Here is an 18,721-nt window from a genome sequence, read left to right on the forward strand (position 1 = left end):
ATACACTCATTTACTTATTCTTTGACTTTCCATGTAAGGCTCCAAGGTGGCATTTAAAACATATAATGCAAATGCCATAAAATATAATTAGTCCACCCTTATAAATAATTTAGTTCAAGGCTGCCCAAGTCCGGTCCTCGAGATCTACTGGCAGGCCAGGTTTTCAGGATAACCACAATGAATATGCATGAGAGAGATTTGCCTGCACTGCCTTCTTGGTAAGCAAATCTCTCTCTCATGCATATTCATTGTGGATATCCTGAAAACCTGTCCTGCCAGTAGATCTCGAGGACCGGACTTGGGCAGCCCTGATTTTAGTTATTCACATACATTTCACAATAAAGGGTGAAACTATGATTCTATCTTCATAGTGGGCTTTAAAGTTCGCCCGTTAAATTTCTTGTGAAAAATAGTGAGAACACCACTCCAATATCATCACCTGACAGAATTGTCCTTGCAGGGTCAGCCAGGGCTCATTTTCCCCAGTAATTACAAGAAAGCTCAAGTTTCAAGTTTATTATAAAATTTGATTAATCGCCTATTCCGAATTCTAAGCGATGTACAAATTGATAAAAATTACAAAGTTAAGGGAAGACAAACATAACCGACAAGTGCTAAATCTACTAAAACATATTAATAAGTCAACTTGCACATACATCCAACACAAGGAAAACTAGGAAAGAAATACAGAAATGTACTTAAAATAATTATGCCCTCAGGCACCAGAAATCTGTAAATACTGCTTTTTAATATGAGATAGCAAGCTTTCGATTTCAGTCAGGCAATTTTCAAAGCTCTTTTCGAGGATAAACGTCCCCGCCCCTCTCTCCCAACTGCGGATTAAAGAATCAGAACTGGTTTGTCTATTCACATTGGAAAAGGTGTGAATAAAAGAATGGGATAGGCCACGGGATGGAAAGTTCATGCAGGGCTTTCATTTGGAAAAATCTGTATGAACTTCAAGCTCAATTGCACAGGAATAGAATCTGCACAGCTGGCACAATTTTCAGAAGGGAATCTCTGGGGAAGGAATATACAAAGGCTATACAACTATCATGCATGCCACACCCAATCCTTATGGACTTTCTTGTTACCTAACCATCTTGGAACAATGCTCTTCTAAAAATAAAAAGGATAGTAATTGCAATGAAGCACAATACAGTGCTCTCCCGGTCATTCGTGGTATTTTCCGACCGCGAATGACCGGGCAGGAGAGGGCAGCCGGAGAGAACAGCCAGAGCACCGGCGAGTGAAGGAAATCGCTCGCGGTATGCTCCGACCGCCTCTTCCTGCACTAAAGTCGGGCCTCGCCAATCGGGAGCTGCTTTGACACGCAGCTCCTGATTGGCGAGGCCCGACTTTAGTGCAGGAAGAGGCGGTCGGAGCATACCGCGAGCGATTTCCTTCACTCGTCGGCGCTCCGGCTGCACTCTCCTGTCTCCCCCGCTAAAAAAAGGTATTTGCGGTTTTTCAACATTCGCGGGGGGTTCCTGGATCGGAACCCCCGCAAATATTGGGGGAGTACTGTATATGCATACAAAAGTTTCAAGCTTTATTAAAATTTGCTAAAACGCTAATCATAAATACTAAGCGTTTGACACGGTTCATAGACAACGGCGTGAAAGACAAAGGCGCGCCCGGACAACTGAGCACAGCGCGGAGGCGCGCGCCGCTCTAAATTACTTTTTTTAGGGCTCCGACGGGGGGGTTTGGGGGGGGGAACCCCACCACTTTACTTAATAGACATCGCGCCGGCGTTTTGGGGGGTTTGGGGGGTTGTAACCCTCCACATTTTACTGTAAACTTAAGTTTTTCCCTAACAGGGAAAAAGTGAAGTTTCAGTAAAATGTGCGGGGTTACAACCCCCCACACCCCCCACAACGCCCCCACAACGCGGCGCGATGTCTATTAAGTAAAGTGGGGGGGTTCCCCCCACGCCCCCTGTTGGAGCCCTAAAAACAGTAATTTAGAGCGGCGCGCGCCTCCGCGTTGCGCTCAATTGTCTGGGCGCGCCTTTGTCCCGGCGCGCTTTTGACCTGACACCGTTTGACACTCATATGCAATTAAAGGATTGATTTGCTCAGATTTCTTTTTCTCCTTTTGTTTTTATGGTAATAAAGCTTAGTAAATCGGGCTCATATTCTTTAAAAAAAAAAGGTGAGCTATCTTTTACAGCAGAGGTTCCCAAACCTCTCCAGCATGTCCATCCAGTTGGGTTTTCAGGATATCCCTAATGAATATGCATGAGAAATCTTAAAATCCTCCAGGCCAGATTTGAGAACTACTGTTCCAGAGCCACGTCAATATTTTTTTTTTGCTCATCTCATCAGCATTCAAAAAAAAAAGAGTCAGCAACATGATGAAAGACAACTGCTTAATTATCGGGCAGGTCTTACCTTCATTTTGACCTTGGCACAGGCCATGTAATTTTCCCTACAGCCTTTGTGGACAATTGAATTGCAATCTGTAAAGCAATGAAAAGCAAAAGTCAGGTGATGTTTCCCTCGCTGGTGTTTATGTTTTTCGTGGAATTCTTGAGTTCTGGATTACCAGGCGATGAACACAAATATTTGTGTAGCTGGCAACATAGCCTGAAGGCACAGGCCAGATCTCAGCAAAGGCGTTTGTTTATGGTTTGCCTTCCTGACCTACATGCACTTAACCCCTATGCTTTTTAAACATTTGCCCTGCTGTCATAAATGCTTTGGCTTACGGTTGCGACAGGTCATAAAAACAGTCGTGATCTGGTTTCATCCTTCCTCACTGGCTATGCCTTGCCATTCTCTGTTTGTACAGTATTTCACCGTATTCACTCACAAAACAGATGCAACATAAACCCACATATGATAGTTATAGCAACTTATTTACCTGGTTTCAAGATACAATAAACGGATAAACCTTTTATTTTTGTTCGTGGAGAGCCTTGCATAGAATACATGGGGTTAAGAACCTAACGGATGTAGCGGTATATAAGAAATAAATTACATTACATTAAGGATACTTTACTATCATGAGATTGTAGTGGGGAACTGAGTGGGTTTTTTCCTTTTAAATCTTTTCAGGCCCGAATCTCAGCCTGCCTGTATAACATTGCCGCTTGGATGTTTCACCACCATCTAAAAGTGAATATGGCTAAAACCAAACTCCTTATCTTTCTGTCTAAACCCCCTCCCCCCTCCCAACGTTCTCTATTTCTGCGGATAATACTCTCCTCCCTGTCTTGTCAGCTCACAACCTTGGGGTAATAACTTTGACCCCTCTCTCTCCTTCTCCGCTCAGTTCCAACGAACCGCTAAAACCCGTCTCTTCCTCCTCTAAAATATTACCAAAATCTGACCTCTCCGAGCACACTACCAAAACCCTTATCCACGCTCTCATCACCTCTCACTTAAGACTCTTCCAATTTACTTCTCTCTGATCTTCCGCTCAACTATCTCTCTCCCCTTCAATCCGTTCAAAATGCTGTTGTCGCATCAAACACAATCCTTCACTTCCAATGCTGCCCATCTGCTGCTGCCCAGATGGGTGGTACATCGCTGGTCTGACATCTCCGCTAAAACCTGTCCACCTTGGGAGGCCCTGCTAGTAGTGAAACTACCGACGGCATAGCTTTCAGCTTCTCGAAGATGCAAGCAAACCCCAGTGGCCTGACAAGCCCATGCACCATATGTGGGTAGAGTGCCAAATATTACCAATGGTCACACAGCTTTTGGGTGTTATCACAGCTCACCAGATATTGAATGCCAATCTCCAGTAATGGACAAACATTGTATATCCAGGTTTAATTTGGTTGACGATGAGTGTTCTAAAAACACCTCCTCCCCCCCCCAAAAAAAACCCTATTCACTGATGACTGAATATCAACTAATACATCTTTCTGAGCAGGAGTCTTGCTATTTTTGATGGACACAGGGAAAAAATTCCTTAAAGACTATGGGCTAGATTCACAAAGCAAACCGATCATGTACCGATTGGTTTGTAACCCCTTTACTATCAAATTTCCATCCAGCCTGATTCACTTACCTCTCCTGCGATCCGCTTCAAATCCGTGCATGCAAATGAGGTGAAATGCATTCAAAATAGGCTGGGATGCAATTTACACCACCAAATTTCCGATCCGACTGGGCTGGCCGATCACTTGAAGAAGCGACTGCTGGGGACCAGTCGAAAACGTCTTTCCGACTGGAAGCCCTGCTCTCTGCCTTGCAATCTCTCCTGCCTGCTCGCCCCGAATGCTGCCCTGCTCTGCCTCGATCTTCCTCAAATCTCTCCTGCCGCATCGCCATTCTCCTGCCCTTCCCTGAAGCTCTCCTGCCGCATCGCCATTCTCCTGCCCTTCCCTGAAGCTCTCCTGCCGTATCGCCATTCTCCTGCCCTTCCCTGAAGCTCTCCTGCCGCATCGCCATTCTCCTGCCCTTCCCTGAAGCTCTCCTGCCGCATCGCCATTCTCCTGCCCTTCCTTGAAGCTCTCCTGCCGCATTGCCATTCTCCTGCCCTTCCCTGAAGCTCTCCTGCTGCATAGCCATTCTCCTGCCCTTCCCTGCCCGCGGGTTTAAAGCAGGTTAAAACCACGGGCTTACAGGGCTAAAAAAAAAAAAAAAAAAAGGTCTCGTCTAAGCAGGGATCTCAAAGTCCCTCCTCGAGGGCCGCAATCCAGTCGGGTTTTCATGATTTCATCAATGAATATGCATTGAAAGCAGTGCATGCACATAGATCTCATGCATATTCATTGGGGAAATCCTGAAACCTGACTGGATTGCGGCCCTCAAGGAGGGACTTTTAGACCTCTGCTATAGAGTAATCCATGCAGGCAGATGGGGGTATTCCTCCGATCGCCCCCATCTACATATTTTTCGTTCCTGAATTCATTGGACCTGCCCGGATCGGACCCGATCGGGCAGGTTAGTGAATCCCAGCCTATCTCCTCCATTCTATCTTCTTATTTATCTAGGTTGACAGACTTTGCTTTCAACATGTAAGCTTAAAAGGAAAAGTTTTAGCCAAGAGAACTTCAAAGGGCCTAAACAAGATCTCTGTTGATTAGATATACTTTGCACCATGGAAAAAAAAAAAAAAAAAAGAGTCAGATGATCTTGGGTCAGGTTGTGAATACATGTTAATTCAGAGCAAAACAGATGGTTGCATAATCGAGCGACATGGAAACAGTTCCTGCACTAAAGTTCAAACAAACCTAAACTATCCTAGATAGTGAATAGTGAACTTTGAATAGACAAACTTTCTGTGAAATATGCTGTTTTCCCAATGGATTTGTCTTCAGTTAGGAAAACACATTTTCACCAATATTAGGTCCAGCTCAAAAAGCACAACACACATGTGAGCCACACAACTGAATTCAAAACACTTGCCAATCATATACAGTATACAGTCAGAAAATATATCTGAATGAGAGAGTGGCTCACTGGCAGAGCCGCTGCCTCTGCACGCAGAGGTTGCGAGATCAAACCCCAGTGCTGCTCCTTGTGTCCTTGGGCAAGTCACTTAATCCTCCAGTGCCCACCGCTTTGAACGTAAGCTTTGCAACGTCAAAGCCACAAAAAGGCGGTATACAAGTCCCCGTTCCCTTTCACCTTTCAATCAGGGCAACATGAACATCTGTAAAATTGTCCTCCTCACGGAGAATCAGCAATGAGTTTTAGAGTAGAGAATGACACGGTGACAAAATTCATCACCATTCCCGTTCCCCCGGGAAACCATCTTCATGTCATTCTTTAAGGAGAAAGGGAAGAATCAGAGTATGAATGGCCACAACCACTGACCCGCAAGCTTTGCTTTGAAGAATGCTGAGATTGAGCAGCAACATTCCAGAGCAGATATTGTGATGTCATAATGCCTCATTCCACCAGTGCCTCAGAGCCAATCACATCAGTGATGTCACAATGGCTCCCATAAGAATCAGAGTATGAATGGCCACAACCACTGACCCTCAAGCTTTGCTTTGAAGAATGCTGGTGTAGAAGGACTGAGGCTGAAACAGACACTACAGAATGACAGTCTCTGGTATCCAGAGCAGATATTGTGATGTCATAATGCCTCATTCCACCAGTGCCTCAGAGCCAATCACATCAGTGATGTCACAATGGCTTCATTATCCTTGGCTCCCATAAGAATCAGAGTATGAATGGCCACAACCACTGACCCGCAAGCTTTGCTTTGAAGAATGCTGGTGTAGAAGGACCGAGGTTGAAACAGACACTACAGAATGACAGTCTCTGGTATCCAGAGCAGATATTGTGATGTCATAATGCCTCATTCCACCAGTGCCTCAGAGCCAATCACATCAGTGATGTCACAATGGCTTCATTATCCTTGGCTCCCATAAGAATCAGAGTATGAATGGCCACAATCACTGACCTGCAAGCTTTGCTTTGAAGAATGCTGGTGTAGAAGGACCGAGGTTGAAACAGACACTACAGAATGACAGTCTCTGGTATCCAGAGCAGATATTGTGATGTCATAATGCCTCATTCCACCAGTGCCTCAGAGCCAATCACATCAGTGATGTCACAATGGCTTCATTATCCTTGGCTCCCATAAGAATCAGAGTATGAATGGCCACAATCACTGACCTGCAAGCTTTGCTTTGAAGAATGCTGGTGTAGAAGGACCGAGGTTGAAACAGACACTACAGAATGACAGTCTCTGGTATCCAGAGCAGATATTGTGATGTCATAATGCCTCATTCCACCAGTGCCTAAGAGCCAATCACATCAGTGATGTCACAATGGCTGCATTATCCTTGGCTCCCATAAGAATCAGAGTATGAATGGCCACAATCACTGACCCGCAAGCTTTGCTTTGAAGAATGCTGAGATTGAGCAGCAACATTCCAGAGCAGATATTGTGATGTCATAATGCCTCATTCCACCAGTGCCTCAGAGCCAATCACATCAGTGATGTCACAATGGCTCCCATAAGAATCAGAGTATGAATGGCCACAACCACTGACCCTCAAGCTTTGCTTTGAAGAATGCTGGTGTAGAAGGACTGAGGCTGAAACAGACACTACAGAATGACAGTCTCTGGTATCCAGAGCAGATATTGTGATGTCATAATGCCTCATTCCACCAGTGCCTCAGAGCCAATCACATCAGTGATGTCACAATGGCTTCATTATCCTTGGCTCCCATAAGAATCAGAGTATGAATGGCCACAACCACTGACCCGCAAGCTTTGCTTTGAAGAATGCTGGTGTAGAAGGACCGAGGTTGAAACAGACACTACAGAATGACAGTCTCTGGTATCCAGAGCAGATATTGTGATGTCATAATGCCTCATTCCACCAGTGCCTCAGAGCCAATCACATCAGTGATGTCACAATGGCTTCATTATCCTTGGCTCCCATAAGAATCAGAGTATGAATGGCCACAATCACTGACCTGCAAGCTTTGCTTTGAAGAATGCTGGTGTAGAAGGACCGAGGTTGAAACAGACACTACAGAATGACAGTCTCTGGTATCCAGAGCAGATATTGTGATGTCATAATGCCTCATTCCACCAGTGCCTCAGAGCCAATCACATCAGTGATGTCACAATGGCTTCATTATCCTTGGCTCCCATAAGAATCAGAGTATGAATGGCCACAATCACTGACCTGCAAGCTTTGCTTTGAAGAATGCTGGTGTAGAAGGACCGAGGTTGAAACAGACACTACAGAATGACAGTCTCTGGTATCCAGAGCAGATATTGTGATGTCATAATGCCTCATTCCACCAGTGCCTAAGAGCCAATCACATCAGTGATGTCACAATGGCTGCATTATCCTTGGCTCCCATAAGAATCAGAGTATGAATGGCCACAATCACTGACCCGCAAGCTTTGCTTTGAAGAATGCTGAGATTGAGCAGCAACATTCCAGAGCAGATATTGTGATGTCATAATGCCTCATTCCACCAGTGCCTCAGAGCCAATCACATCAGTGATGTCACAATGGCTCCCATAAGAATCAGAGTATGAATGGCCACAACCACTGACCCTCAAGCTTTGCTTTGAAGAATGCTGGTGTAGAAGGACTGAGGCTGAAACAGACACTACAGAATGACAGTCTCTGGTATCCAGAGCAGATATTGTGATGTCATAATGCCTCATTCCACCAGTGCCTCAGAGCCAATCACATCAGTGATGTCACAATGGCTTCATTATCCTTGGCTCCCATAAGAATCAGAGTATGAATGGCCACAACCACTGACCCGCAAGCTTTGCTTTGAAGAATGCTGAGATTGAGCAGCAACATTCCAGAGCAGATACTGTGATGTCATAATGCCTCATTCCACCAGTGCCTAAGAGCCAATCACATCAGTGATGTCACAATGGCTTCATTATCCTTGGCTCCCATAAGAATCAGAGTATGAATGGCCACAATCACTGACCTGCAAGCTTTGCTTTGAAGAATGCTGGTGTAGAAGGACCGAGGTTGAAACAGACACTACAGAATGACAGTCTCTGGTATCCAGAGCAGATATTGTGATGTCATAATGCCTCATTCCACCAGTGCCTCAGAGCCAATCACATCAGTGATGTCACAATGGCTGCATTATCCTTGGCTCCCATAAGAATCAGAGTATGAATGGCCACAATCACTGACCCGCAAGCTTTGCTTTGAAGAATGCTGAGATTGAGCAGCAACATTCCAGAGCAGATATTGTGATGTCATAATGCCTCATTCCACCAGTGCCTCAGAGCCAATCACATCAGTGATGTCACAATGGCTCCCATAAGAATCAGAGTATGAATGGCCACAACCACTGACCCTCAAGCTTTGCTTTGAAGAATGCTGGTGTAGAAGGACTGAGGCTGAAACAGACACTACAGAATGACAGTCTCTGGTATCCAGAGCAGATATTGTGATGTCATAATGCCTCATTCCACCAGTGCCTCAGAGCCAATCACATCAGTGATGTCACAATGGCTGCATTATCCTTGGCTCCCATAAGAATCAGAGTATGAATGGCCACAATCACTGACCCGCAAGCTTTGCTTTGAAGAATGCTGAGATTGAGCAGCAACATTCCAGAGCAGATATTGTGATGTCATAATGCCTCATTCCACCAGTGCCTCAGAGCCAATCACATCAGTGATGTCACAATGGCTCCCATAAGAATCAGAGTATGAATGGCCACAACCACTGACCCTCAAGCTTTGCTTTGAAGAATGCTGGTGTAGAAGGACTGAGGCTGAAACAGACACTACAGAATGACAGTCTCTGGTATCCAGAGCAGATATTGTGATGTCATAATGCCTCATTCCACCAGTGCCTCAGAGCCAATCACATCAGTGATGTCACAATGGCTTCATTATCCTTGGCTCCCATAAGAATCAGAGTATGAATGGCCACAACCACTGACCCTCAAGCTTTGCTTTGAAGAATGCTGGTGTAGAAGGACTGAGGCTGAAACAGACACTACAGAATGACAGTCTCTGGTATCCAGAGCAGATATTGTGATGTCATAATGCCTCATTCCACCAGTGCCTCAGAGCCAATCACATCAGTGATGTCACAATGGCTGCATTATCCTTGGCTCCCATAAGAATCAGAGTATGAATGGCCACAATCACTGACCCGCAAGCTTTGCTTTGAAGAATGCTGAGATTGAGCAGCAACATTCCAGAGCAGATATTGTGATGTCATAATGCCTCATTCCACCAGTGCCTCAGAGCCAATCACATCAGTGATGTCACAATGGCTCCCATAAGAATCAGAGTATGAATGGCCACAACCACTGACCCTCAAGCTTTGCTTTGAAGAATGCTGGTGTAGAAGGACTGAGGCTGAAACAGACACTACAGAATGACAGTCTCTGGTATCCAGAGCAGATATTGTGATGTCATAATGCCTCATTCCACCAGTGCCTAAGAGCCAATCACATCAGTGATGACACAATGGCTTCATTATCCTTGGCTCCCATAAGAATCAGAGTATGAATGGCCACAACCACTGACCGGCAAGCTTTGCTTTGAAGAAGGACCGAGGTTGAAACAGACACTAGAAAATGACAGTCTCTGGTATCCAGAGCAGATATTGTGATGTCATAATGCCTCATTCCACCAGTGCCTAAGAGCCAATCACATCAGTGATGTCACAATGGCTTCATTATCCTTGGCTCCCATAAGAATCAGAGTATGAATGGCCACAATCACTGACCCGCAAGCTTTGCTTTGAAGAATGCTGAGATTGAGCAGCAACATTCCAGAGCAGATATTGTGATGTCATAATGCCTCATTCCACCAGTGCCTCAGAGCCAATCACATCAGTGATGTCACAATGGCTCCCATAAGAATCAGAGTATGAATGGCCACAACCACTGACCCTCAAGCTTTGCTTTGAAGAATGCTGGTGTAGAAGGACTGAGGCTGAAACAGACACTACAGAATGACAGTCTCTGGTATCCAGAGCAGATATTGTGATGTCATAATGCCTCATTCCACCAGTGCCTCAGAGCCAATCACATCAGTGATGTCACAATGGCTTCATTATCCTTGGCTCCCATAAGAATCAGAGTATGAATGGCCACAACCACTGACCCGCAAGCTTTGCTTTGAAGAATGCTGGTGTAGAAGGACTGAGGTTGAAACAGACACTACAGAATGACAGTCTCTGGTATCCAGAGCAGATATTGTGATGTCATAATGCCTCATTCCACCAGTGCCTAAGAGCCAATCACATCAGTGATGTCACAATGGCTTCATTATCCTTGGCTCCCATAAGAATCAGAGTATGAATGGCCACAATCACTGACCCGCAAGCTTTGCTTTGAAGAATGCTGAGATTGAGCAGCAACATTCCAGAGCAGATATTGTGATGTCATAATGCCTCATTCCACCAGTGCCTCAGAGCCAATCACATCAGTGATGTCACAATGGCTCCCATAAGAATCAGAGTATGAATGGCCACAACCACTGACCCTCAAGCTTTGCTTTGAAGAATGCTGGTGTAGAAGGACTGAGGCTGAAACAGACACTACAGAATGACAGTCTCTGGTATCCAGAGCAGATATTGTGATGTCATAATGCCTCATTCCACCAGTGCCTCAGAGCCAATCACATCAGTGATGTCACAATGGCTTCATTATCCTTGGCTCCCATAAGAATCAGAGTATGAATGGCCACAACCACTGACCCGCAAGCTTTGCTTTGAAGAATGCTGGTGTAGAAGGACTGAGGTTGAAACAGACACTACAGAATGACAGTCTCTGGTATCCAGAGCAGATATTGTGATGTCATAATGCCTCATTCCACCAGTGCCTAAGAGCCAATCACATCAGTGATGTCACAATGGCTTCATTATCCTTGGCTCCCATAAGAATCAGAGTATGAATGGCCACAATCACTGACCCGCAAGCTTTGCTTTGAAGAATGCTGAGATTGAGCAGCAACATTCCAGAGCAGATATTGTGATGTCATAATGCCTCATTCCACCAGTGCCTCAGAGCCAATCACATCAGTGATGTCACAATGGCTCCCATAAGAATCAGAGTATGAATGGCCACAACCACTGACCCGCAAGCTTTGCTTTGAAGAATGCTGGTGTAGAAGGACTGAGGCTGAAACAGACACTACAGAATGACAGTCTCTGGTATCCAGAGCAGATATTGTGATGTCATAATGCCTCATTCCACCAGTGCCTCAGAGCCAATCACATCAGTGATGTCACAATGGCTTCATTATCCTTGGCTCCCATAAGAATCAGAGTATGAATGGCCACAACCACTGACCCGCAAGCTTTGCTTTGAAGAATGCTGGTGTAGAAGGACTGAGGTTGAAACAGACACTACAGAATGACAGTCTCTGGTATCCAGAGCAGATATTGTGATGTCATAATGCCTCATTCCACCAGTGCCTAAGAGCCAATCACATCAGTGATGTCACAATGGCTTCATTATCCTTGGCTCCCATAAGAATCAGAGTATGAATGGCCACAACCACTGACCCAAAAGCTTTGCTTTGAAGAATGCTGGCGTAGAAGGACCGAGGTTGAAATAGACACTAGAAAATGACATGAGATTATTTCCCGTGATTATCCGCGGGGACGGGAACGGTGATGAATTTTGTCACCGTGTCAATCCCTATTTTAGAGCAAGTAGGATTGCAACAGAAAGCAGGTACTTGGTAGCTTCATTATAAACAACCAGTGGCTTCCCTGATACAGAGCAACACTATTACATTTCAAGCAGAAGTCCAGTTGAATTTTGATTTGCTTGAGGCTGCATAGTTTGGTTTAATTCTACCTTTCTGCTGCACAGGCATCACGAAGGAGCACTGCAAATATTACACAGAATTCCCGAGCATGCATGGTAGGTTGTGTGAGAAGCATTTTTCACAGTAAAATACAATCGGGATTTCGCAAGATCTCTGAATCTACATTTCTTTGTTTCTCCAAACTGCAAAGCAAGCACAATGCCTTCCATCACTTACTCGTTCTATTGCTTCCATACAGCCGCATCTGTCTGTTCACAGGACCTGTGGTCTCACAAGCTAGAAGCTCCGTGTGCGACTTCAGGTGAAAAATAACTACTGATAAGAGTAACTTCAAGTACAGACCTCTCAACGGTGAAGAAAAGGGTGGAGTAAAAGCAATTGTTTAAAACATAAACAGAGAGACATGCAGATGATCAAAACTAGCCAGCTCACTAGGAATAAAAACAAAGAAAAACTGTCTCTCCCCCTCCATCAATTGCAAGGAAGAAAAACTCTGGAGAAACACATAGGAAAAAAAGGCAAACGTTTTAGATATTTGAGTCCTGGGCACAATTAAATTGGGTTTGTTTCTAGACCTCTCAAGCCTGTCTGAAGGACTGCTGTGCAATCTGAATCAACCTGGGAAAATCTGGGCCCACAGTAACTGTTCCCTATAGATGGCAAGTATGGAAGGGTGACTTTTTTAACAGGCCTTCTGTTTGTGGAGGCCATTTTCTAGCCTATTTTATACAGATGTACACAGATTGTAGGTTTCCGGGTCTCGCTGCATCTTGTTAGGTAGAACCGACGTTTCAGCCATCATGCTGTGGCTTTCTTCAGGGTATGTTGCGAGGTCTGCAGTTTGTCTTTATATGGTAGGTCCTCAAACCCAATTGGTGAATGAGGCAGGAAAGTTCATTGGTTACTTCCAAAAAAAAAAAAAAATTTGATTGTATACGTGCAAATCTTGATTCAACATCCCATATCCCAGCAAACACCAAGACTCCCCCCCCCCCCCCATAAGAGAACAAAAACCCTCAATTTCCTTTGTTCCGGCATCTCATAAAGACCTATCAAAAACAACCACCATCCTATGACCCTCTGGATCCATCCTTGACCCATGCTTGCCGAACCTCCTGACGGCCACAAGAGACACCTTCGTCAAATCGACCGTACCACTAATTAATTCCTCCCTGCAATCAGGAACAGCACCGCAAAGCTGGAAATCAGCAATCATCAGACCAATCGTAAAATAACCGACACTGGATCCAAACAAACCCGGCAACTACAGACCAGTCTCCAACCTTCACGTCATCTTCAAGATCCTTGAAAAGACTGTACTATCGCAACTCCTAGCCTTTGTCGACAGATAGAACACCCTCTCCCCTTATCAATCAGGATTCAGAAAATTACACAGCACAGAAATGGTAAGGCCTGATGTTTAAGAAATTACTTAAAACATATTTATTTGTGCAGGCGTTCTGTTAAAGGGGTAGCATATGGTCCAGAGAAAGTTTGGTCTTTGTTAGACACACAAGAACGAGTTGTTAGCTGCTATTATTAAACAGTATAATCTCGTTATTACGGACTTCAAGGGACCTGGAAAAACAGTCCGTTATATTCAGAGTTGCATTTTTTTAAACTTTATTTAGGTCAACTTGAAACAATGTACGGTCAATGAACAACAGTCACTGCACAAGAATATCAGCAATATCAAGAACAAAACTCAGCAAAACATTGGTATGGCACGAAACGATTGCAAAACCGGAACACTAAAAGATGTTTTCAAGCAGTGGTCTCAAACTCAAACCCTTTGCAGGGCCACAATTTGGATTTATAGGTACTTGGAGGGCCTCAGAAAAAAATAGTTAATGTCTTATTAAAGAAATGACAATTTTGCATGAGGTAAAACTCTTTATAGTTTATAAATCTTTCCTTTTGGCTAAGTCTTAATAATAATATTGTAATTTATAGCTAAAGAGACAAATGATCAAGAAACTGTTTTATTATACTTTTGTGATTATAAACATACCGAGGGCCTCAAAATAGTATCTGGCAGGCCGCATGCGGCCCCCGGGCCGCGTGTTTGAGACCACTGTTCTAAAGCATTATGTCGCACTGTACTGGAAAGAAAAATACTCTTGTTATTTCCTTTTGGGCTGCATTTTGATACTGTATCACCAGCACGCCACGCGCCTTGTAGGCGGAGCCTGCATGTCCGTTACAGCCGAACAAAACTACAGCTAAAAGCGGCTCTGGGGACCAAATTGGTTGTCCTTTATATCCGAAAGTCCGCTATATGCGATGATTTTCTGCATGTTTATAAAGGCGCACAGCCGGGACCAGTGGACCTCATCCGCTAGAGACGAGGTTCTGTTATAAGTGAGTCTTTTATAGCAAGATTATGCTGCAGCTGTATAGTTTATTGAGGAATATATATGTTTTATTTGTTTATTTGAATGTGAATGGTTTTATTGTAAAACTGCCTAGGTGGTAGGCGGGTAACAAATGATTGCAATAAAATAAGCAGGTAATTTTGTACCCATGTGTTTTTAGATTTTTCAACATAGTTTGTTTTTATTTTAAAGGGAGTTTTAATCCTCCCCATTTGGCCACAGACCAAACCATTACAACCCCAGTGGTGTTGGCAGTGACTCAACTCCCCATGTTGTAGAAGTTCTAGGTGTTCACCAAAGGGCCATGAAAGCTAATGTCATAAGAACAAAAGACTAGCCTTACTGGGTCAGACCAATGGTCCATCAAGCCCAGTAGCCCGTTCTCACAGTGGCCAATCCAGGTCACTAGTACCTGGCCTAAACCCAAGGTGTAGCAATATTTCATGATACCAATACAGTGCAAGCAGAGGCTTCCCCCATGTCTTTCTCAATAACAGACTATGGACTTTTCCTCCAGGAACTTGTCCAAACCTTTCTTAAAACCAGCTACGCTATCCGCTCTTACCATAACCTCTGGCAACACGTTCCAGAGCTTAACAGTTTATTATCAACAAAAAAGGGGGGCCAGTAAGTTAAGAGAACGTACTTCTTGCCACAAACATTCATTTCAAAAGCAATGAATTGGTGTAATGCAGCCATCTGAGAGATCTCGCAGGAAGACAGCTGATTGGAACCTACACAGATCACACGAGCCCATTCGCGGAACTGGCCTTTTCTATTTTTGAAGGGAGGGGATAAATTTAATTTGGATGTTTGTGGAAGTTGAACACTACTGGGGAAATTCCATAACTGGGCACCTAACTATGGCAGGGACATGAGTAAGCGTACTCTCACCCTTTGCATTCATGTGCTGTGTCAGTTAGGCGTGCTGTTACAGATGCCCTGTAAGGGTTAAGTACTAGAATTCTATACATTTACACAAGCAATGTAAATGCGGGAGTCTAGTTTATAGAAATGCTCCTTATATTCCCCCGCCCCCACCCCACAGAAACTTGTGACCATGCCAAAATACATTTCTATCTATGCTGAGCTGCGTAATTAGGAATTTGATTTAATTGTCCTATACAGTGGTACCTCGGTTTACGAGTGCACCAGTTTGCGAGTGTTTTGCAAGACGAGCAAAACATTTGCAAACTTGGTGCCTCGTAAACCGAGCTTGCCTCGCTGTACGAGCGCCCCACCCCCGCGATCCGGCATCCCCCGCAGCGATCCGGCATCCCCCCCTGGTATCCCCCCCGCTCTCATTGCCCCCCCTCCACCGTGAGCGAGACCAGAAGGCTTTGAGCATGCGCAAATGCTCAAAGCCAGTCCAGCCCAGCCCAGCCCAAAAGAAGGAGGATCTCCAACGCACCGCCCAGCCCAGGCTGCGCCAGAAGAGGGAGGATCTTCGGGCACCGGCACTTGTGCCAAGTCGGGTAAAGGATGTCATTGACTGCTCGGGGGGGGGGAGGGGAAGTAGGATCGCGGTGGAGGGGGGGCAACGCGAGCGGGGAGGGGATGCCGGATCGCTTGGGGGGGGGGGTTTGGAACAGCGTCGGATTCCTCAAGGTGGGGGGGAGAATGGAGCAACGTCGGTAACCTCGAGGGGGGGGGGAGGAGGTGGAACCAATCAAAGCAGTTTCCCTTACTTCCTATGTGGAAACTTGCTTTGATATAAGAGCAATTTGGTTTACGAGCATGCTTCTGGAACGAATTATGCTCGTAAACCAAGGTTCCACTGTATATTCCAGGGAATAAACAACCAAATCCTCCTTAGGGGAACTATCTCAACACACAGGAATCATTATTTAAACTGAAAATAATATGTATGTTGCATTTTATTTCTGTCAAAGCCCTGGTGGTTATATGAGGTCAAGGAGCACAGAGACCAAAATCCTTAGTCCTACTGTTCAATGCAATGCAATGCAAAAAAAAAAAAAAAGATCAATAAAAGGCAGGTCTCACAAGCTATATCAGATCACTATACTCTTGTATTTAAAATATAAACTGTCTGATACGATCTGCTTCTGACGAACTACAGATGTATTTTATTGTTAAAAAAATAAAAAAAAGCCAGGCATGAAAAATCAGTCTCCCAGGAAGCCTTCCGCCTCTTTTCATGTCTTTCAAAAGGGAGTACAATAGAAGGGGCCCCTTACTTGCACAGAGGTAGGCTTCTTTGCTGGTGAAGTTCTTTGAGCAGTGGTAACAGTAAACCGGACCCACTACTGGCACTGTGCTGAAACTGTGTCCATTTGGGGTCTTCTTATCTTTCTCCTTCTCTTTGGCATCTTTCTCCTTCTCTTTAATCTTGTCTTTCTCCTTTTCCTGCTGCTGAAAAGAAAAAGGAAATTGTGAAATATAGAAACAGAGAACTTGACAGCAGATGAAGACGGCACAGACTTTTCCAGTTTGCCTGCCCAAACCAGCTGATTCTTCCTCAGAGATCCTGGGTGTTTGTTTTCCAGGACTGTATTAAACTATAACTGTAGTACTAAGAAAATTCCAGATCAAATTTATTTTCAGTATTCAGCATTATCCAGCACACCTCCTTCACATACTATCTCTTTAAAAGATGCTTATGAAGCAATTGTAAAGATGCACAAAATGGAACCAAGACTTGGAGCTAGGGGAATAAAATTGTTCAATGCTTTATTAATTGCAACGAGATACACACTGAAGCCTAGACCCTCTCAGTGGCCTTTGTGAAGTGTGCTTCTTGCAGTTGTAAAGATGGACACAAAGTTATTAGTACGTTTACAGAGGAAGTAGCTGGAATGCTTACTGAACACGACAAAAAAATTACTTAAAAGTTGAAAAAGATCTAGAAGAGGTTTCAACAGTTCAATGGTATCACATTTATTTAATTTTCCAATGACTCATTACTTATCTCCTTTAAAAATGTTTAAGTTGTATTCTAAGGATATTCTCCAGATTAATATCGATCCGTATGATCTTAGATATATTATTATCATTTATCTAGAGGAGCAAAGCTTGCTTAAACGAGATCGAGAGCTAGATGTTGTAAGCTCTCCAGACAGTTTAGACCTGATGAGATTTTTGGACTCATCCCAGGAGAATATAACTCAGAGAACTACCCTATTGGTTGTATTTGGCTCAGTTGAAAAGAAATTGGCATTACTGAGAGCATATTTTCCAAAGAAAACTTTTCCTTTTTATGGACAAAATGTAATGATGTTCCCCGATGTTTCTACAGCAACACGATTTAATCGCAAAGCATTTCTTCAGCTCAAACCTCATGTTTTGGCTGTGGGAGGCACTTTCTTTCTGAAGTTTCCCTGCAAATGCCTTGTTATATACGAGAATCATTCTTATTCATTTTTGGAATCTGCACATCTTGTGTTAAGACAACTTAAGTAGTTTTAAGAGATGTCAGGTCAAAAGCGCGCCGGGACAAAGGCGCGCGCAGACAATTGAGCACAGCGCGGAGGTGCGCGCCGCACAAAATTACTGTTTTTACGGCTCCGACGGGGGTGGGGGCGTGGGGGGAACCCCCCCCACTTTACTTAATAGAGATCGCGCCGCGTTGTGGGGACATTGTGGGGGGTGTGGGGGGTTGTAGCCCCCCACATTTTACTGAAAACTTCACTTTTTCCCTGTTTTTAGGGGAAAAGTTAATTTTACAGTAAAATGTGGAGGGTTACAACCCCCCACAACGCCGGCGCGATCTCTATTAAGTAAACTGGAGGGGCTCCCCAACAAAACCCCCCGTCGGAGCCCCTAAAAACTGTAATTTTCTTCGGTGCGCGCCTTTATCTTTCGCCGACTTGTCTATGAACCGTTTTAAGATAAATTAGGGTTTGTTTGGGATTTAAGTAAATGTGTGCCTTGTAATTCACTGTAGATTTTCATTTAAATTTCGTGTATTAGATCTGACACAGGTCTCCTCTAGATGTGGTCTAGGCATTTAATATATTTTATATTTCCTTTTGAATATTCGTTATGTACTCTCGTTATTACAATTTTTATAATATATTGAAAACATCAATTTAAAAAAAGTTTTTTTCTATGTTAAAAAGGTTTTGACACACAAAGTACTTCATAAAATTTTCTCTCCTCTGTCTTAAAATAAA

General features: G+C 44.2%; 1 protein-coding gene across 7 annotated transcripts in view; it reads right to left on the minus strand.

The window, feature by feature from the left end:
• AKAP13 (A-kinase anchoring protein 13) overlaps window positions 1-18,721 on the minus strand; it is a 281,375-nt gene that overhangs the window by 41,428 nt on the left and 221,226 nt on the right. For 6 of the 7 annotated variants that reach the window (XM_033919577.1, XM_033919575.1, XM_033919574.1 and 3 more), the window contains 2 exons: window positions 16,787-16,961; window positions 2,397-2,464 (listed from right to left, as the gene is read on the minus strand). In XM_033919577.1, coding sequence (XP_033775468.1) covers window positions 2,397-2,464; window positions 16,787-16,961 — 243 coding nt within the window. The remainder of the gene's footprint in view (window positions 1-2,396; window positions 2,465-16,786; window positions 16,962-18,721) is intronic. The other variant, XM_033919573.1, reaches the window with a different exon arrangement.

This window comes from Geotrypetes seraphini, chromosome 14, assembly GCF_902459505.1.
Source record: "Geotrypetes seraphini chromosome 14, aGeoSer1.1, whole genome shotgun sequence".
NCBI classification, from domain to species: domain Eukaryota; kingdom Metazoa; phylum Chordata; class Amphibia; order Gymnophiona; family Dermophiidae; genus Geotrypetes; species Geotrypetes seraphini.